Genomic DNA, 22,700 nt, shown 5'->3' on the forward strand with positions numbered 1-22,700 from the left:
GCCACTAAATGCTCTCCTTAAACCTTTCTCAGGACTTTGAGGGGTCATTAATTTTGCCAGCATTTTCTACGTCTCTGACACTGGCCATCAATCAGAGCTGTTTTAAGTATTCAGTCAACCCCAAATTCTGACTATGTCCCTGCTCAGACAGGGACCACACACCAGTAGGAAGAGATTAAGCCTGTGCATGTCACATCACGTTGTAGTGAGCAGCTCACTCCCTTGGGGTTGGGTGCTGCTGAATAAGTAAATTCCCAGAAGCCCAGAGGGTGTGGTGGTAATGTTTAACAATATCTCAGCAATACGGAACAACTTGTGTGTTTTAGGAAATTTATCTTCCTCCCGTATTAAAGTTCAGTGGTTTAATAATTTGTCTCTAAATCTTGGTATATTAAAGGACACACACACACACACGCGCACACACACACACACACACACACACACACACACACACACACACACACACACACAACTTTTTGAGCTGCTCTGCTCCAGCCCCATCCCCTCTCACCCTCTCAGCCTTTATTCAACAATAGAAACTTGTTTCCGGGATCTGTGCGTCAGGCTCTGTCATGTGAATGACCCACCAGCACAAAAGCCAAGACCCCCCGACTTGGAAAAAAAGGGGGATATAGCTGCCATGACTGTGATGATGTCACTTTGCCAAAACTGTGCCGTTAGCAAAGAGAGGAGACAAAATCGGTTTGGGCAGGCATTAAAAGCCCCTGCACTGAATGCATGTGATGCCCTGATAAGGCTGCAGCTGTTTCCCCCCTGTTTTTAAGATAAATGTAAACTTTTTTGGACATTTATTTTGAAAGATTTATGGAAACGGATGAAATTGCTCATGCACTTCACAAGTTCTTGTTTTTTTTCACATAGTTGGCAGTTGTATAACAAGTAAGATAGTCTTTGTTTTGTATCCACCTGCTGTTCTAATATTTTTTTCTTCTTGATTTGTGTTGTGTGGCTACAGATAATTAGTGCTATCAGTATCACTGGCCCTTTTCTCCCTGGAATTACCATAAGAAAGAATTTGCCACCACTTTAGACTTTTTCATGTCTCAAAAACCCTAATGAGTCACCGCTTCACCTCAAATGGATCTTCTGAAAGAGGAAGGATCTTCACTTGTTACCTTTTCAGTTATGCGCCTCAGCATCACTTCAAATGATTAATGAAGCTTTAAAGTGATTCAAGGATGTGCCAGATAGAAACTGCTGCATTGCCTTGTAAACCGAAATACTGAAAAATATAAGCAGGGTGAAAAAGTGGCTGCCAATTTGATCACTCCAAAAAAAAAAATAAATTCCACTTAAATTCTGATAAGTGCTGGCAACTTAACAATCTGGCTCTTGGACACATCCTCCATTGTATTCACTGCTGGCCAAGAAACTTCCTGTAAATACGTTATTGTTTACAACAGAAGTTTCATACCCAGGATTTCTTAAGGTCAACATTTCTTCTGGCACACTAAGCCTGAACTGCACTTTATTCCCCTTTAATTTAACAGCTCCGGCAGCTTTTCTAGTTAAATCGACTGTTCATTATTGAGACCCATTTTACGAAGGGGCTGTGAGGTGCAATTTAATGAATCTCTGGCACAAAGCTCCCTTTCAGTGCTGCGCGAAGAATAGAGGCTATTTAGACCCTGTAGGGCTTTATGTCAAAGGCAGCCCATAATAGTTGTCAGGCCAGGGCAGAAATTCCCACTGGCCTGGGAATGCACTAGAAATCAACTTTTGCCATGAGCAGATTAAGACACAAGCAAGCAGTTGGGAAGATTCTCCCATATAGTGGCATCTGTTTAGACGCTTAGATTTTCCCACAGACAAAAAACCCCCCCAAAACTTTCCCTGTACTGTAATGTTGTGATGTGCTAGCTGTTTGTCCCTGTGCCTAAATGAAAATTAAGATTATAAATACATTTTTATTTGGGTATCCACACAGGAAACAAAAATATTAGTATATTTTTCCTTTTTTATTTTAGTGTTTGGAGAAAGACGAGAGGAACGTGTGAACAATGGTGTCGGCTAGTTGAGGATTTGAAAGTTATTTACATTTTTTCTTTGTTTGGGGGGGTTTAAGCGTAGTTTGTTTGATAGTCATGAACGTAACAAAGGAGGATATGGTTGTTTAAGTCTAACAGAGATCATTTTGTATTACATTTCTGCCTCCGTACTCTATCCACCATGTTTTTTTCCCCTTCTCACTGTAACAGTAATATCCTCGAGTTTCATGAAAGCTTTTTTGGTTCAGAGCACACACAAACAGTTAAACTAGAGGGGGAGAGTTCTGACAGAGGTTATTGTCCTCGGCTCAGCAGGGAATTTCAGACAAATCCCTCTTAGATGCAGGTGGTCGGGCACAAGCAAAGAGTTAAGTCCAGCGGTCCCATTGCCCCTCCTCTTTGATGTTCTGACATCATTTGTCCAGCCCCCCGAAAGATCTCCTTACTTTCCTCAGAGCGCGTCACTTCTACTCTGGAATGTTTACAGGAACTTCATGAGCAGCATCAGGACCAAGTTTTTATCAGAGGAAAAAGGGCATGCTGTGAAGAAATTTTGGGTTCAAGGATCACAGTGGATGCCACAGGTGTAGCTGCTGGGCTCAACAGAGTAATGGCTGTTCAGACTGCAATCATGAACCCTCAGTTCATGAATTTCTGCTTCCCTGGCTCTGTGATGGAGTATGATGTGGAAAAAAGTCTTGATGGAAGTCTCCTGGGTGAGACAGAAAATGATGAGGACTACAAAGAGACGACGAGGGATTTGTTGAGTTTCATAGACTCAGCCTCCAGCAATATCAAGCTAGCTCTGGACAAGCCAGTGAAATCTAAAAGGAAAGTCAACCACCGGAAGTATCTGCAAAAGCAGATCAAAAGGTGCACTGGCATTATAACACCAGGAAATGCTGCAGAGGCCCCAGTAAAAAGACAGGGTTCTCCACTGACTCAGCCAAGCACTTTGCAGAGCAAAACTCTACCTAAGCGTGATGGTGTTCAGGCCAACTTGCAGAGCAAAAGCTTGGCAGCTCTCTTCAGCCCTGTGAAGGATATAAGGGGTGAAAAACCCAAGAAACCACCGCTGAGGCATCGCAACCTGCCCCCTTCTTTCTTTACCGAGCCTGCTAATTGCTCCAAAGTCAGTTCAACATCTGGAATGACGCTGAAGGACTTGGAGCGAGGCAATCCAGAGGCTACAGAGTTCTTTGAGCTCTTGGGGCCCGATTACTGCAACATGGTCAGCGATCAGGATATTTATCAAGGCATGCCTCTCCGGGTGCAGCCAGAGTTGGGAGGGCCAGATCCAGCTTCCTACGATACTCATCATTTAGTTGGTGGCCTCCTCTACTCGGAACCCTGGACTAGCTGCTCAGGACCCTCTAAAAAAGTAGGGGAGAGTATGCGTACAGGCCCAGCCCAGCCTCCTGTCTACTGTCAGTCTGAGGGTGCTACGGGGCCCATAGAAGACAATGCGCTGTGCACTTTAGCCTTTCCAAACTTCTTCGCAGACTGCCCTATACCTCAGGTCACCTACGATTTAACTGGTGGTTATAACAGGGCTAATTATTCATCTCTATGAGAGGCTGACAATTCTTTTGGCTTATAATATGCAGATAATTATGTTTAACAGTAGTTTATCATATCAGGTTTGTTGTGAAAGCAGTGTTGCAACTGGAAAACACGTAGTATCATCCCTACTCAACAAAGTGTGTCATGCAATTACTTCCGGGAAAAAAAGTAACTGGATACCAAGTGCTTCTTTCACTCATAGTTTTTCCACTTGTGATAAAAAGCTTCACACATGTATATGATTGCGTCTCTCTCAGGCAATTTATATTGCAATCGATGAAAATGCATTTGATTCTGGCTATGTTGTTGCTTTAGTTAAGTTGTCCACTTGAGAATGTGCAAATCAGACTACAGATTATAACATTTATATATTTTACAAAAATAATCACACAAGCAGCACAAATACTTGTTGGTTTAGTCCACAAAGCATCTCTTTTTGTTTGTTTTTTATATATCATAGGACTGTTTGACAAAACAAATGGAGCACTTTTCCTGCTAGTAACATTTCTGTGCAGCAACATAAAAGGGACTACTAATTTTAATTTTAATTTTCAAACAGTAATGTCTGATGCCGTGTTTGCTTGATGAAGTTTTATAGCTCTGAAGTTATTTTCAGCTGGAAGAATTTCACTTGTGCCCTTTTGTCTGTGGAAAAGCCTTTAATGTATCTAGCTATTGTAATAAGAGGAAATAAAGCTGGCCTTTATTACTGTGTCTGGTTGTGCTCATTGTGGAAGGCGAGGTTTAATTATCATGAAGAAATGAGGATACAAAGCAGAAAACGTCCATGACTGAAGATGTATGTTTGTAAAATATAACAGAGTTAATCTGTATAAAAATACACACACTTTGCTGCATGGTGCATTTTTACAATTCTTCTGGGGCAGATGCTTGGAAAAACTATGTGCTACATTTTGTTGACAGAAAATAATAAAACCTATGAAAAGCTTCACTTTACCTTTGTGATTTTGAAGTTAACACAATTACTAAACATGTAACATTGATTACTTTGCACTACCACTGCACTGGAACATTAGGTGGAAAAATATCTAAATATTGTCATTTTGCCCATATGTTTAGTTCAAGTTGACTGGCGATTTAATCTTGAAACCCTTTAAAGCATAACCTTTGCAAAGGAGGTCTCTGGAGATTTGAATGCCAGAATCCTCTTAATGGTATACAGCTTTAACCCCCTCTGCTGGCTGCTAAAGGTTCATTCATTTGCATTCTAACATCGAACCTCATCCCGGCCCAGACATTTGTCTTGAAGTATCACCCTAGAGTCTGCATGAAATGACAGGGGTTGAAAAAAAACAAACAAGATTTAATATGAAATTGTGTCATGAAAAATGGTGACTTCGAGGGTCCTGTAAACCATAGCGGAACTCTAGGGTCTGCAAACCTGAGCGTTCTTTAATAGAACTTGAACATCCTTGTTGTTCTGGGGTCACAAATACTAGAGACAGAACTGCAATTACTCAAGATTGTTTTCGAGGACCCAATAAAAGTTTTGCCGTGACATTGAGGCATTTCAGTGCAAGGCGAGAGATGAATTTGAAGTCAAGGAAAGTTCTTAAACTTTTTTCTTTACTCATTTTGCCCCCATATTTTTTAAGCACAATTACTGATTTATTTTTACTTCAGTAACCATGCACAATCTGTCTCAGCTCTGGTCTCTGTCACACTCTTTACATGTACACACATGTAAAAGATATTCACCTCTTGGCAGCTTAGATCGAGTACAAGGTTTGGACACAATTAACCCCAGTTTACTGACCACAGTGGACTCATTTTTTCAATTTTCAAAATCAAAAATATGTCTTCGGTCTGTAAGCAGGTATTTAGCAATTGCGCTAGATGGCAGTATTGTTCTGTTGAAAACCCAGTGTCCACCACTCCCATCCAGACACCAATGATATATGGCATTATGAATGTAATTCTAGCCTCTTATGCTGAGTTGTTCTGCACACACCTGCTCATAAAATGAATCTGTCATGATTTAGTAAGCTGCACTGGAATGAATAGTTGTAAAGTAATTTTTTAATTTCTTGGTCTTTTTTCATTTTTGGTTTAAAAGAATCCTCACTCACCACCAATAAGATGCTGTAAGCATAAACAATTATGGTGCATATATCCATTGTAATGCACCCTCTGCTATGAAGCTAACATTGTCTGCCAGTCTTTTGTTTTACCTCCTGCCAGTTAGGTTTATTGGAAACTGGTCAACATTACCCCCTGCCATATGTGGGGAAAAACAATATCTGGCAACTTGCAATACAGCAAACTATGCTCACAGAAGGCATATGGATTTTCTGTCTCTGAGTTAACATCAACTGATACATTCAGATTAGACCCCGCTGATGATGGAGCCACTGCTGAAAGCCTCGCTTTCATTTGTGGCACACAGGAGTACCAATGTTTGTCAAAGGGATTAACAAGATCTGTGTTAGTTCTGACCTGAATACCAAGAGGCAGATATCTTGGTAAACGAAATAACAATCAGCAGATTACCTAGCATGGCGTGTGAGGTCCTTTGATGCAAAAAGGAAAAACAAAAATACAGGAGCTCATAATGTCAAGTGCATGCACACATATGAACTCAACAGAATCTGTATTGAAGAAAACCCTACTGCAGAAGTTCAATTTCCAGTGTGCACAATAACGTCTGTGCAACACTGGAAATTAAGAATCTACTTCCATGTTTGCCCTCTCACTGACCTTTCACAGCTTGTCTTCGTGTCTTGTTAACACCACAAGGCTGAAAGCACTGTGGAAGATGATATTCACGAGCCTTTTTTACCCCTCTCCATGACAACTTTTGTCACTCACAGAATAACCATTGCATGTTTACAACTGAGGGCAAATAAATACTGTAATAGTAAGACTTTCCATGTAGGTTGCTGAAGCATCACCGTTATCTTAAAATAATTTTAAGTTTTACAAATTATGTTAAAAAAAATGCTAGATGAAATTAACTGAGAATCGCTCCTCGTATCAGGTTATACCCTATTTGCTTGTAAATATTACATATTTATTTGACATTTCTCTCAAATGCAAAGTACTATATCTTTAAAAGCCCCTCTATATTTCAATGTCAACAAGTGCCTTTCTATTACCAGTACAGAGAGCCACTGATGTATTCATTCTTCCAAAGATTTCCTTTCTAAGTCTTCAAATAGATCTTTTGCCTGCAACAAACTGAACTTTGAATCCTTAAATTTGGAAATGCTATTTTATCACAAAGCATGTTGTAGGCTGCTTCCCATCTTTTCAAGGGCATCATGCTGCAAGTTCTTTAAGGATTGTAAACAAGGTCAGTGCTGAGAGATCTCTTCACAGTACGCCCTGCAGTTCTCACATCTTATTTTGCAAGTGCTCAACCGGCGGGAGCAGTTAGAATTACAATCAGAAACAGGTTTACGTACACATACGAGGAGTGTCAATCAAGAAATAGAGGGTAACTAGTGTTTATGCAAATAAAAACAAATGAATATATATCTACCGAAAAGACAAGTGATCAGTTAACATTCATTTTAACTCATGGGAAATCCCTGCCTGACCCCCTTTTTGTCCATGTTGTAAGATTAAACAAAACAGTGGTTTGCTTTCAGCACAGTATATTTATTTCCATATGCATGTCATGTCTCACCGCTTTCCATTTAAGTCTGCATTCATTTTCAGTAGCTCTGACGCACTGTTTTCTACCTCGAGGGTGTTGTGGGTATGCTTGCTTACATCTCTGTGTTTTTGTCAGTGTGATAACAATTGCAAGCTGTGCAGCTGACAAAAGTCCTGGCTAGATTAAAGACAATACTGCCTCAAAATTCTTCATCGCCAGCAGATGCTACTCATATTGAAAGACAAAACTCTCACACTGATAAATATCAATCAAAAATCAACTCCCTGCTCAGATGACAGATTTTGATATCTGCTGCTGCTGTTTTGACCTTTCACTTAAAACCTGGGCTGTCAAGAGGCTGCAGAAAAGCTAAATGATAGCGTCACTTTAGTAAATGCAATTATGGCTTGGTGTTTTTTCTCATGTCTTAATAATTAACACAGAATAAACACAAAATATTGCACTACTGATTAACTCCATATATACACACACACACATACACGTCTATGTGCGTGTGTGTTACTTGTTGAGTCCCTTTCACATTGAACAACCCATCCATCCATCTAAGTCGGGTCACGCTTGGGGGAGCTAAGTATCCATAGCATGTTTTAGCCAAGCAATTTCCTCAGGTTTCCCCACTCATAGTTGGTCACGCTCCATCAGAGTCACAGCTAGAGATTTTGTGGCTCTTGACAACAGCTAAACAGAAGCTTTAATACAATGAATATCCTGGGTATTTTCCAAGGGCCTGTCCAGCTCTTGGCCCCCTGAATTATTCAAGGTATGTGTTTGTGGTCAGTAAACACTTACTGATGTCACCCTTGTTGCGTCAGTTTCTGCTCCTGTATTTCAGTCACTATTAAAAGCAAAGGATGACAGGTTGAAAGAAAAAAGAAAAAACAGATGTGGATGTACTTTAGATTTTTTACTAACTGGATATCAAGAAAACCTTCTTGACGTTGTCCTACCACATACTCTGCTTGATGGGTCAAGACTCATCAGTTTTACTTCTGCGCCAAATCTTTGACAATGTGAATAACAGCACCACATTGTTATTTTATAACCCAAACTGGGCAAATGCTCCCTGCTGTGTACTAGCTTCCCAAACTTTCTTAATTTCCTGTCTTTGATAATTGCAAACGGGAGAAGCAGCAGGGTGTAACTGCTGGGCTACTCCAACACCACCTCAGGAGACACGGTCATTAGCCATTTCCAAATACGCCAAACACATTTTGACAGGTTTGGCATATTCCCGTAGCCATCTCATCATTTTCCTCCGGGTAAAAAGCATGCCCATGCACCGTTAACAGGAATAAACGCAAAGTTTGATAACTGCTGTAATTGCTCTTAATGAGGAGAAATACAGACTCCTTTATAAACTAAATAAAACATTCACTTGAAATTGATGTACGATTGCTCCGAATGACTTCAAAGACAGACAGCAGGGCAGCAGCTAGAATAAAGATAGCTTCAAACGTACAAACAATTAGCTATGTTGCTTTTAAAACAGCTGTCCAAAGCAACTAGACTCTGTGTGTTGCCTCACCCGAGTGTTCCCAGATAAAACAAATCACAATTGGTTATTTATTTATTTGTCTGTTTGTTTTATTTCTCTGATGTTCTCCAGCACTGTGCGGCAGAGGTTGGTGTTAACTGTATGAAAATGAATTGAGGTGGCAGTCGATGTTCAGTAGCTCTGTGTAAATAAAATTCCATGTAGATACAGCAACGGCATGAGCTGTGAAGTGTCTTTACTAACATTGTTTACTTGATGGGCTGGCTCTACATGTTCTGTTACTTCCTAACAAAGGGGAAAAGACAAGCAAAACAGAAACAACACTGTTTAAACTAATGTTAATGAAACATTTTCATGCTTAATTATCGTCTTTTGGGGCAATTTGAGATCCAGACATCAGCACAAAGCAGGAGTGACAAACCGATTTGGCACAATGACCAATATCTGGTGGTCAAAATGTGATTACAGCTATAAAGTTATTTAGTAATAGTAGGTAATTCCTCTGTGGCCTTGTTATTAATACTCAGAGCTTCTCAGCAATAAAAAGACCACTCGTTATAATTGGCACAATTGCAAAATTAACAGAATTAGCTGTGAGACTCTGCAAGTTGTCACTTACCCTGCAGCCATGTTCAGTTTTTACTCTGAAATGCAGTCCATTTGTGCTTGTGTCCAACACCTTAGAGCACAGAACAAAGAAAAAACAACAACTGTGTTTTCTTCCATTATTATCCCTTTACTGGCTTTAAGTAGCAGATTTGAAAAACAAGGTTGTTGCATAACACCTCTGTTGAAGGCTGGATATGTATAACCCTCTGTGGTAATGCAATGTAGCCAAGTCTGTCATTGCACAAGGCACGATAACACTTCTTCGTGCAAATTCTGCTTGTCTTCATGCAAAGTGCGAACGTGAGTAACATTCTCACCTCAAAATAGATGTTACTTTGTGAAATCATCAAAACTGACTGCCAACAAGGCCCACAGAGCTGTTCAGTTATTGAGTTGTAGCGTGTCTAACTGCCTCGGAGAAATAATCTCTCCAACTTATGACTCTTAACATCCTCTAAAAGAAAATTTCTCTCTGGCTACTGTCATGTGAAAATGGTCAAAGATGTTAGGTTGAGAGTACATTGTTTGGGCTCCCTGTATCACACTGAGGACATGATCTGATCTGCAGATATAAATGATATGCCTATCATCCTAAGGAGAGCAAGTTGTATTATACCACCTGCACATCCCCTGAGAAGCATAATAATCTTTAAAAGCAGAGACAATCCCATTACCTGTCACAGATTTATTCCCTCATAATTGCCAGAGCCTTCCCTTTGGGAGGAATAGGGGGTGAAGGACAGCAGACTCACTGATACCAGACTTATCTTCGGGAAAAATCTAGGGGACATCTATTTTAGTCTTGTCATTCCCATAGCATCGTTTGGCTGTTCTCAAAACCTTGAAAAAGGATTTTTGGTATAAAACAGTGCTGCAATAACACCCATGCATCGAAACCTGATGCTGAAGACCAGCAAACCTCAAGACTTTATACTTTCAACAGTCACCACACTACAGCTGGTAATATCGGTTGTTGATCTTTAATTTAATATTATCCTGCATATAGTAAGAGTCAGTACATTAGCCCTTTCATGCATAGTGGACACTACAGTGGACAGCTATTCAAAGGCTGTTTCCTTGTATTTGTGTCATTGTTGATGGTATACTTGCACATAAACCAGGAGGATGTGTCATTCCACACCCTGCCACCCACTGGTGGTTTAATGTTACTATAGATGTATGATGTGTGTCATTGTAATTATTGTTATTTAACCCTGTCATGCATGAATTATGGCAACCTCAATCAGGATTTTTTTTTCTTCAGTATTTTTTTCATCTGTTCATGCCTAAAGATGAATAAAAATACTTAAGAAAAAATCCTGATTGAGGTTGTCATAATTCATGCATGAAGGGGTAAGCCTAAAACTTAAAAAATGTAAAGGCTTAATTCCCTGGACAATACAAAGTTTACAATCTTTGTATGTCCGTTTGTTATTAAATGCAACATCCATGAAATTTGATAACAAGTTGGACAACAGGCCAAGAAAAAAATAGTTTTTGTACAGAGCAAGGCATTAGACCTGATTAATCTGTTAAATTTACATCAAAAAAGATTCTTTTTTTTTTTTTAATGGAAAAAATACAATATAAAGTGTTAAATGAGTGCTAAAATGACATGTAATGTTGGTAATGACTATCTATCTACCAGTTGCCATTTAATGGCTATCCAGCTACCAAATTATCCATTTAGTCAACCATTCACTGGGAGCAGGCTGAGCAAATTTTGTCTTGACTAAGCAGATGTGGTTAACAAAGGCAGTCAAAGCAAATCACTTTTGTTCACACTTTTCAAGATCAGCAATAGAAAAGAAAAAAAGCACCTCTGTGAGCTGACCTGAGAGACTCTCTGTCACCAAAGATCACACGGTCCGTACAGTTGTTTGTTCTGCTCCTGCTGCTCCGTTTGTTCAGCTTTATCTCCAAGCCAACCCAATTACAGAGCATCAAAATACCTTGGGTCTTCTTGTCCACTAAATGGCTCCGAGTTTTTCTTTCTTCCCTTGACAAAAAAAAGAAAGAAAGAAAGAAAATAAATAAACAAGGCACGAATCAACTGAAGCAAAAAGGTACTGCAAGCTGGTGAAAACTCAACATAATCATCAAAAGCCTCCAGTACTTGTACGCTTTATAGCGGGTTCTGTCTTTTTCACAACAATGCAAATGTGTTAAATTAACGAATCAATTGACAGTATTGTAGTAGCATAAATCATTCAGAACCAGCCAGCATAAATCATATTCCAGCTCGTTATTGTTCTTTCATGTTATGACAGATTCTCTATCTCTCTCCTGCTCTCTCTCTCTTTTTCTTTGAGCCCCTCATTTGTTTAGATGATCTGACTAATGTCCAAGAAATTGTTCTGTCCAGGCGTGTGCTTGGCTGAGCGGACTGTTTGCTTGTCTGGTATTTGTTGTGCATCTGGGTGCAGGTAGAGCGCTGCAATTCTGTGAGTGATGGCACGCCCCTGTTTTTAATGAACTGTTTATCTGCTGTTTGGTTGCTGGAAATGTTTGATGTTTGCCCATGGAGAGACAGTGACGGCGAGAGAGAGAGCGAGAGCGAGAACTCCTTCTTGTGACACGTTGTTGTGTCTCATTTGAAATCCGCACATTTCTGTAAACTTTAAAAGTGCAATGAAAGATGAAAGCGGAATTAGCTCAAATAATTTATAGGATTTATAAGAAGTTGCAGGGTATCAAATGTTGTTTCAATTTCCTTTGTGATCTCCCTCGTAAGATCTTTCATCTTTTGGTATGACGCATAACAGTTCCTTCAGGAAAGTACGATCAAATTTACCGATCCTTCAGGAAAAATCAGGTCACTGCAACAGCCACAAATATGGTAGTAATAGGATATTTCCAGTCTAGTGGTGAAGTACATAATTTACACTGTTAAACACATTTCAGAAATTAGGCAATTTAGCCCAACAATTTAGAAGCAAACATTTTAAAAAAAAAAAAGAAAGAAAAAAAAAAGCTCTGAATAATGAGTTTGAGTGTGTTTTTGTAATTTGGGCATGTGTTACAGCTGCAGGAAAGATTTCACTTTTCTTGACCATTGTGAGTAGATATTTTACTCCAACTGAAAGTGAATGGTTTAGTAGAGACTGAAGTTACACAACAAGCTTTTATGATATTGGGGACTATAATGTCCATCTGCTTAGGCCCTGCTTTAAAATCAAATCTTTAAATGAAGCTTAAACAGCTGTTGTTGTGAAGTGCGCCTGATGCAATAAATTTTTCATCCAAAAACACAAGGAATAGATTATTCCTTATTAGCAAGTTGGCCAAAGTCATTCCTATAAGTTAGTTTTCCATCAATTCTGACAACATTTAGATATCCAATAAGGTTCTGTAGATATTTTGCTCTGTTTGCATCATATGAAAGTAACAATGTGTCTTCCAGTACTCAGTAACATTTACCCAATCACTATTTCCATGCAGTCAGTGATAAAGCAATGAAATTATAAAGACACCATGCCTCTTTATGTCCTTGTTCACGTTTGTGATATGGTAATGTATGTATATCAAGGGTCCATTAGCATCTCTGTCCCATGAGATATGTCTGCATCTACTGATTGTATTTCTGGGGCCAGAGAATTCATATAGACAAGCTGAAATTTTTTTCTCTTATTTTCCCTCGTCTGGTAAATTGTTCCATTAGCCTTCCGCCGAAAAATAATTCTAGGCTTTCCAAATGCCAGCCTATTCTCCAGCGATATCAATAATTATTACTAGTTTCCGACAACACAATTACATGTTGGAAAGACGTGCTTCTAAGTGCTCTGTGCTGTGGAATACAGATCGCAAGAGAATCTATTTTGTCTGTGACGCTTGTGTCTCTCTGTGTGTCTATGTGTGTGAAAAAATAAAATTAACAGCATTTATCTTATTTCTGTTTTCAGCAGAAAAATCTAACAAGTAGAATTTCTTCCCATGCAGGAATGCATGTGCATGATCACATCCTCTCAGAAGTTTGCAAATATCTCAAACTTTCACTGAAACCGTGCTGGCTTGCATCTCCAAAGCAGATGTTTGTAATAGGTGAAATCCTCTCGAGCAGCTGCATTCAATACTGGTTCATTGACCATACAAAGACAAATGACTAACAGCTGTTTGACTAGCTGCACTCACATTCTCTACAGGTGAATTTTCATGTTTTACTGTATTCCTCTTCTTTGTTGTACACTCTACTATTTAACCCCCACAATATGCTCACTCAGAGTACACAAACCAACAAGATTAGCTGTATGTTATTATACCTGTTATTACTCTTTGTCTGTGTGGAGCTTTCACGTTTTCCCTTTTCTCAGTTTTCGTCTGTGTGCCCTGACTGCCCTGATTGGCATAAATGTAGGGGCGGGAATGTTGATTGTCTGTCTCTTCAGCAGTGTTGGTCAAGTTACTTGAAAAAAATAATCAGTAACTAAATACTGATTACTTCCCCCCAAAAGTAATCCCGTTACTTTACTGATCACTTATTTTCAAAAGTAATTAGTTACTTAGTTACTTAGTTACTTTTTAAAAACAAGATTTACAACCTGAATAGGTGATAAAGTGATAGATCTTTCAGCCCAATTCTACTTTTTCTGCATAATCCATCATACAAAATGTAATCAAATGGAAAAGTCTCTTTTTTTAAACTTGTTTTATCAGTTTTAATCTTTTAACTTTATGCATCAAGCAAAAATTAAATTATATGCAACATTCTCTGACTTGAAGAAATTTGTTTAACATTTAAACCTATTTTCTGCACATTCCAGCACATAAAATAAAATATTTTTTGTGTTTACACTCACTCTTTCAAATAGATGCAAGTAAAACACAGAAGAAAATAAATAAAGTCAAAGACTAGAGGTCCTTTTGCTCTATTTTCACCTGTAAAGCAGGAGCGGGGTAGGCAGAGGTTTACCCTGGTGCAGGTGTGCCGCGGTCAGTGGAAGAATCCGCGAGTTTCTCTGTGAATTTCCAATTACGTCGTTGCGCACTCGGTGCTTGTTTAGGGGTTTTTTTCTCTGTAAAAAGAAGTTTTCTTCCCACGCACAACGGACACTAATGTTTTTGTCACTTTTTATGGAATCAAACTCAAAGTAAGGACAGTACTTCCACGCTTTAAACGCTGCACGCTCATACTCTCTCCCGCACTCATTATATTATCCATTGTTGATCTGCACACAGCTGTTGTCACGAAAGTCACACTCGCTTACGTCCTTGTCATGAGACATTCTCGCAAAAAAAAAAAAATCACGGTTTTAGTAATGCAGTAACACAGCGTTCCTACGGGAAAGTAACGGTAATCTAATTACCGTTTTGCAATAGTAATCCCTTTCTTTACTCGTTACTTGAAAAAAGTAATCAGATTACAGTAACACGTTACAAGTAACGCTCTGCTCTTCAGCCCTGCAATAGCCTGGTGATTGATTCAGGGTGTACACTACCAACTGACCAATATCAGCTGGGATAGATGGTAGCCCCTCATAACCCACTGCAGGATAAAGCGAGTATAACTTAGTGGGTCATCCCACTGTTTTACCTCTTGCTCTAATGCCTGCACTCTATAAAAATGGTACAATTATGCACAGCTTTGTAGCTTATGCAAAGCCAACTACTTCACATGAACCTGTGCACTAGGTTCAAGGTGTGATGATTGGCTGTAAAAGTAAATGTAAGGATTGATTTGCATGCGCAGCAGCATAATGATGGATTCATCAATAAACCTCCAACCCCAACCTGTTAATGAGTCAAATATTTAATCAAATTGGAGCTCCAATCAATAGATTCTGATCCTCAACACGAGGACTCATTAATGTGTTCTATTGACATTAACACCGAAATGCAAATCTGCATACAAACAATGCCACATTCACGCTTCGGTCGAGATCTACCTGCTGGTTTCCAAGTGAAATATTCACATGCAGAGCAATGCATTTTACAAAACATACAACTGCAAAAGTCATTCTCTTAATGGAGAACAGTTGATTTTTTTATTTTTATCTACATGATAGCAGTCTTTTTTATAGTAATCTCTTCTCATTAAGCACTCTACAGCATTTTAGCTTCATGTAAGCTCTAATTCTATCAATCAGGACAAATATCATCAGTATGAGTGTAGTCTTCTGTGACCTTTTCAGACTGCGTTATGATAGTGAACACAGTGAGAAGGTCAGCGTGTGTCCTCTTTGTTCAGAGGAGGAAGCATAGCACAGTGTGAGCTGCTCTAATTTAAGATATTAGAGCGAAAGCTGAGGAATGTGTCAATGCAGAAAAGCTGACATAAACGAGCACACAGCAGAGAGTCCAAAGTGGCATATTTATCGAGCATTTTCACCTATCGCGAGTTAGTTGAGGCGCACAGGTGTGAGTTATACTGTAAATGTGAAAGAATTATTGTACTGCATTGTCTGATCTGTGGGCAGACTGCAAATAAATAAATAAATAAAACACAATCTATTAATATTTCTTATTGTGGAAATCTGCTTGTTCTGAGCTGGCATAAGTCACAAAAGATAAAGCGATTATCATGTCTCAGGTATTGTGACCGATTTAGTTCAACTAATTGAACTCATAAGTTTAATGTAAGACTTTATCATTTCTTGGCTTAAAGCAAACAAATGGAAAATATGTATATTTATAACATTTCCGGGTAAACAACATGGTAAATAATTTACTGAGAATTTGTGCTTTCTTCTTTAAAACAAACCACCTCATTAATAGGCTAAACACTTACTCCAACAGAAATTTTTCTGACTCCCCAACTGAACTCTAACACCAAATTATGAGTTCTTTCTGCCTTCATAAATATATATTTGCCCACAGCATCTCTATCTACGGAACAAACTGAGAGCTCTGACTCACCTAAGCTACTTAATTCTAGTCAGGTAAGGCTGAACTTAAAACAACCCCAGCTTTGACTTTATTAATTAATTTCCTGGGGACTTTTTATTGATTGCAAAACAGTGGCTGAATAGAGCTGCTGGTGTATGTTAAGGGTAAATATAATACAAATATGAAGAGAAGAGCCGTAGGCTGCTGAAACGAATTTCAATTTGTCTGTCTATCGCTGATAGACGCAGAAACAAAGTGGCGTAACAGCTCAAGGTAAAAAGGACTGCATGATGGTTTATGTTTACAATGTTTGTTGTTATAAACTAGGCAGTATGTCCCAATGTGAATTAAAAGAAGTGGAGGAAAACTACTTGCCAGGGGACGAGTCTTTTAAACAGTTTAACAAAATAATGCATAGGAACCAGTTCAGGAATGATTGAAATGTCTTTCAGTATTAAGGGAAAAAAACTGGAGCATTAAAGAAACATCCTAAATTAACCTAATGGCCCAGGCCACTTGCATTGCTCTTAAAATTGGGGCATATTTGCAACATAACCTTCAAGTAATGCAACATTTTCTCATAACGTCTCCGTTTTTTTGGAAATCTTATCACACCGCAGAAAGAAAAACTCCAACGTGTTTTGGATCCACATAATTAAAAAGCACTAATGGTGGAGCAGATTTATTTCATGTCTTTGTTTTCAGCTGGAGCTAGATGTCGAGAAGAAGGAAGCTTGAAAGGGAATCCTTTACTGTTTCTATTAATAAAATCCTGAAGGAGGGAGAAAGAGCCTGAAACTGGGTGATGAGCAGCCTAATAAAGAAAGATGGATTTCAGGTTCGAGTACTTTTCCTGATCTTCAGGAGAAGAATAATGAGTTTCTTTGTTTGACAGTTGGTTAACAGAGTGGATTTGTGCAATCCCTTTGTTCTTTTTCTATCTATTTAAAGTAGTTTGAACTCTAGTTTCTTAAAGGTTGTTGAATTTAGGAATCTGGAAATATGTTTGTCTTAAATATGTTAATTAGTGCAGCTTGAATTAGCCTAGCTATGCATATTTAATTTACAGTGAATACTGGGTGACACTGTTAGTTATACTTCAGTATATTATTATTCCAGCATAGTTTTATTCCAGTAAAGCCAGCCAACTAACAGCCATCTACTGTCCACAAACCCTGTGAGATTTGTCTCCTTCAATCTTTGCGTCTTTACTTGAAATAGAACAGAATAGAATATTGATAATTGTACATGTACAACAAAATTATAGTGGCAGCCAGCATTATAATGATGCTGACGACTTACCTTTTATTAATCGGATAATTTCCATCTGAGCAACGGTTAAACTACTGCAGAGAACTCTTTCTCTTTAAATGTATCTCTCATCTCATTACAAAGCTTTTTGCCCAACTATGTGTATTGCAAACATTTAATAAATGAGGCAAAATATTTCATAATTATGAATGAAACTAAAACGAGTTTTACACTACAGCCAGGTGTGACATCAAATTTAAAGCTCTACTGAAAGCCATTTTTATGCAGCAAAGAACATAACAATCTAGAACTAACATTACATTAAAATGCAGTCTATCACCGCCACCGCTTTTATACCATCGGCAGCGGGACACCATCTGTTGGCCAGTAGATGCTTTTGTACCACTTTCGTGTGACCTCGGCAGTGTGGCGCGTTCATTTAACCACTTCACTGTTCACAGCGAGTCACTTTTTACATCACCCTTTGCTGCATGTTAAATTCATGCTATTCAGGAATAATCACACAACACTTCAGTGCAAAATGTGACATTTAACATATAGTGAACTGTGGACACACTGCGCAGCTGCCATTCATGGATAAAGGAGAATAACTACACTGTGGTGGGTGTATTCTGGCTGGCAGGCAGGCAAGGTCAAAGGTGAGGCTGAACATACTTTACTGTTATAAACACATTTTTACCTGAGGAAACAGTTTACTTTTTAAACTAGAATAAATATTTGAATTCCACTACTGTTTTAGCTGATTTGGAAGTAAAATGCTGTTATGTTGGTAAATGTCAGTTTTATAAAGAGGATATTTTCCAAATGATAACACCAGGGAGCTCTTTGTTGTGGCACATCCTGTACTTGAAGTTGTGATATTTGCACATTGACTGTCTCGTATGTGTAGGTGTTATCATGACATTTAATGTTTCCAGAACAAAGCACAAATAGTGATAACAGAATAGGACAAAAGGGCTTTTTTGCACATAATGCTTACTTACTTTTTAATTTTGTAATTAACATACATGAATCTTAAGCTCATCTTAATCGAATTGTGTTGGGTTTTAATTAAGGACTATTTTAAAACTACAATGGGATTCGCTGGTATCACTCCTTGTCTGATAAATGCAAGGAGGGCAGGGGAAATGAACATACCTCTCCCTGAATTAAATAGATTCGGAGAGATGCTTGAAGATGAAACGGTAAATTAATAACAATGAAAGGCTGAACCGTATTACAGAAATGTACTGTGTCAGTTGGTTGACATGCAATGAAAAACAAAATAAAAACCAATACACATGGCCTTGTCCTTCTAGGATTTTCCCTGATCCCTTTCTCTCATATCTTCTTGCCTCGCTTGATGCTCCATCTGTTATGATTGATAGAAATTACACAGCTATAGTTGACAGAGAACAATTCCACTGCATATCCACAGAAAAGATAATAACAGGAAAGGTGCTTTTGCCACACAGATTTAAATCAAAGCGGCAGGCCAAGAGTTCGTCTGCTCAAGAAGGTGAAAACAATATCAGAGGTGAATAGTTTCACTTGGAATAATTCTCCAAATGCACATGACATTACACTTTAATGAAGCTCATGTCTATGAATGTAATCTCTGTGATAACCGTGCCATGCAGGCTGTATTAGACGCACTGTAATGCATTGGTACTGCTTTGCCACAGAGGCTGTGCATGTGAGGGACACACTGTGTAATATCATCTCAATGTCATCCCAGAGATTATTGTGAAATAGCTTTGGAGTTACTGATGGAGCTGAAAGCGTGAACTAATAATAGCACGAACAAATAATGCTTCATCAACTGAGAGGATGACAAAGAATGATCAAGGGAACAGCCTCTGAGGTGCAGCTTTAAATGGGTGGGTGGGGGGGTGGGTGGGGTCCACGCTCAGATACTCATTACGTTATTAGAGATAATCAGTTTGTGGTTTTCAAAGTATTGTTTTGTGATGAAGCGTTGGAGTTTACTATTTTTGGTAAGCTCACATTCCCTCCACATGCTCTGTCAACTATTACTCAGGTGGTAATTTCATGTGATTTTTGCAGAACTTGAAATTGCCTCTGGAGGGAACTTGTTACATTCAATCAAAGGTGTTTGCATGGGATTAGAGCACAGATATAGCTCGCTAGCCAGTGTATGATTGCAACCACACCTTCACTCAAAGTACAGGGCCTTGTGGCTCAGCTGGGTTCTGCTCTGCGTGGCACTGTCAAACGCAGGTTGTTTTATTGTGTAGTTCTTTTCAAATCAATACTTCATAAAACTTACGCATACCAAATGAGCAAAAGTACATTATATCGTGACTATATGGCTGAATGATTCTTTCAGCCATGCCAAAACCATACCCAGTCCCAAAGAACTGACCAATAATTCACAATGGTAAGACTGAAGTAAATTATATGAGTAAACGTATTTATATGTATTCTGTGCTTCAGCAGAGTAGACATCCTCATGTTAATATTCAAATTCTTAACAACACGTTATACTCCACGTCCAAATAGGGGTGCAAAGGTGTAAATGCCAAAAGTCGTGGCGGTGTTTCTGTCGAGGTTTTGCTGTTTCACAGGCTGGCTGGCCCCTGGTCAGAGGCGCCCTTGTATTCTGAAGAGCACACAGAACTCAAGGTCTGCTGGTCCTTCCATGCTTTGCTGCTTCCTGCTGCAGGGAATGGGAGATGCTTTATCACGATGATGAAGACCGCTTTGCTGTCTGCCCAGCACCAAGCCATCTCTATTTGATAAGAAAATGTTTTGGGTTTGTTTTTTTTGTCTGTAATCAACATGCAAAAATGATCCTCTGTGCAAAGACTTTATGCAATACTAAATGTAGGACAAAAAAATTAAATGGTAATGCACTGTACGGCTTCTTCTAGTAATACAGCATTGATAACTTTGCGATGGTACATTTTTATTTTTAAAAAATGGATATCCCTGACTATTTGACTTTTCAGAGTTTCATTCAGTATTTATGTTTCCTCGTGGTGGTGAAAACAACTTCCAGTGAAGAATAACCTCATAGAGGGAAAATGGTAGACTCAATTTGCAGCCTTATCCCTTGTCATTTTATTTTATTTTATTTTTTCTTACATTTACTGTTATAGTTTATCACAGATACAATAATGTGCTGAGAGTTGTTTTACAATATGTCAAGTATCGCAGAATTGCTATATCCTGATATTATTGTTGATTATTTTGTGATTCTCGCACAAATAAACTGCTTGTTCTTGTATTCAATTAGACTTATTTTGTTGCAGTGTTTAGCATATCATGAGGTTGTTGAGGCATATTATAAAAATCTACCTTAAAGTGTTCTTAAAGGCTATTAAATGGCATTCACATAATACGAAAGCTTGTAGTCACTTTGGCTTCAGCAGCTGCAGGGGCTCACTGTATGTGTCACAATGGGAGCAGACGTACACTTTGTTGTTAACGCAGTGAAGCAGATGTGATTCTAAAGCTCCCCAAAGGAGAAAGCAAACTGAAAACAGAGGACCCAAAGGATCTGGGGGGAAAAAAACCAATGAATCACGCAATTGTTGCATACATTCTTCTTTTTTCAGATATATATGTCACCAGTGGGCTCAGTGGGTTCAGCACAATCAGTCTTGCTCAGTCTTTGTTTGTTTTTTCTGTGAAATTTAAAAACTCTGAACATATGGGTGCAGGTTTTCCTCTTTTTTGTCCAAAAACTTTCCAAGTAACACTCTTAGAATAAAAGAAACAGCAAAATGAAATATTACTGCAAAATATTTATGCATTTTAGATGTGCAAAGAATATGCATAAACCCAGTGCAGTGTTTTTAACTGTCAACTTGTCTGAGTTTTTAATATAATCCAATCACAAATCATGTAATATGTATCTCCATTATCAAAATTATTGGGAGCAGATGTAATATTAAAGTTTTCCATTATGCTAAGAAATTTGAGTTTATCCATTTCCAACAGCCTTTTGAAGCTTTTAGAAAAGGACAATATTACTTTCATCTGACTTTTGTAATATTCCAAAATGAAACTTGTATTGTTTTGCTGTATTGTACTTGTACTTCAAAAGGGATTGGAAAAACTTGTCTCAGCAAACAGTGATAATAATGTTTGCACAATCAGGAACAGAGAGAAAGAGAGGGGCTGTGTGTGTGTGTATCTGTCTGTCATGACCTGCTCACAGTAGCTCTTTTGCTTATTGATTTTGTCAAAAAAATCTCTTCGGTTTCTGTCCCTTTTCTAGTCCCTTGTCGCTGATCGCACTGATATCCGTCTGTCTGCTTCTTTTAGACCTTCCCAGGCAGCTGGTGCTCTGTATGCTTTACATTTGTAGTAGCATAATGATCGCAGATCTGTGTATCATTACAATATGACACTTGTCCATATGCCAGTGATTAATGTAAAACAGCTGCATTTCACAATGAAGCATATTTCCTCCCACAGTCATTAAACCAAACTATAGCAGCCATCACTTTTCAAATGCAGTTTCAACACATCTACCGGTTCAAGGTTCGTTTACTTAAATCCACGATGGCATAATTAAATCTGTTTGTTTATCAATGCACTGTGCTGCCCATGCTATTCACACTGGACTTGCCCTGGTAAACACACCTACTGTGCATCTTGAACAGAGACACTTGCATAACTGAATTATAATGTTGCGCTTAGATCTCATGCTCTCAGTAAACGATTCACTTGCATGTTGCCTTGATACTCTCTAAACAATGTGATGTGTCTAATTACAGCTCAATTATCTGAATTATCAATGTAGAAAATGTGAAAATCCTATGTTGGTTTTAAACACCCCTCTTGGAGCTTGGCATTTCTGTCACGATCGCAGCTTTGTAATTGAATGGGTTTTGTCTGCACATGGATCATTGCTTTCAGCTGATTAAGGAATGATAGGAAAGACTATATAAATCAAAGACAACCAACCCAACTAATTAGCTGTCCTAGCCATTACATCTACTAACAACTGCTGGAGGAGGTTTCTCTTACATAATCAACTTCTTTATTGGATTGTTTCGCTGCATCTTGTAATGGATCACATTTGAGAATAAGCCAGCTGAGCATAGTAGGAGAGAAAAGGCACATTGTGTCATTAAATTCCCTGTAATGCCATATTTGAGTGACATATAAATACAGGGAGCCTTTTAGCAGTGCTGTAGGCCAAAACAAACTTTGAGCTTTTTTATTTAAAAAAACCTACCAGTTCCCAAGGGCAAACAGGGCACCGGGTCATTTCAATTACTGAGTCTGGTGAAGCACTTTGGTTTGATTATAATTTGTCTTTATATCAATTAATAAA

General features: G+C 38.6%; 1 protein-coding gene across 1 annotated transcript; it reads left to right on the forward strand.

Annotated features, from left to right (window-relative positions):
- Positions 1–2,604: 2,604 nt before the first annotated feature.
- fam181b (family with sequence similarity 181 member B) lies at positions 2,605–3,582 on the forward strand. The gene has a single exon (XM_085371753.1). It carries the CDS (start codon positions 2,620–2,622, stop codon positions 3,580–3,582), a length of 963 nt encoding a protein of 320 aa, XP_085227879.1. The 5' UTR covers positions 2,605–2,619.
- Positions 3,583–22,700: the final 19,118 nt, after the last annotated feature.

This window comes from Diplotaxodon limnothrissa, linkage group LG14, assembly GCF_057381915.1.
Source record: "Diplotaxodon limnothrissa isolate DT_005_m linkage group LG14, D_limnothrissa_male_GT1.1, whole genome shotgun sequence".
Classification (NCBI taxonomy): Eukaryota; Metazoa; Chordata; class Actinopteri; order Cichliformes; family Cichlidae; genus Diplotaxodon; species Diplotaxodon limnothrissa.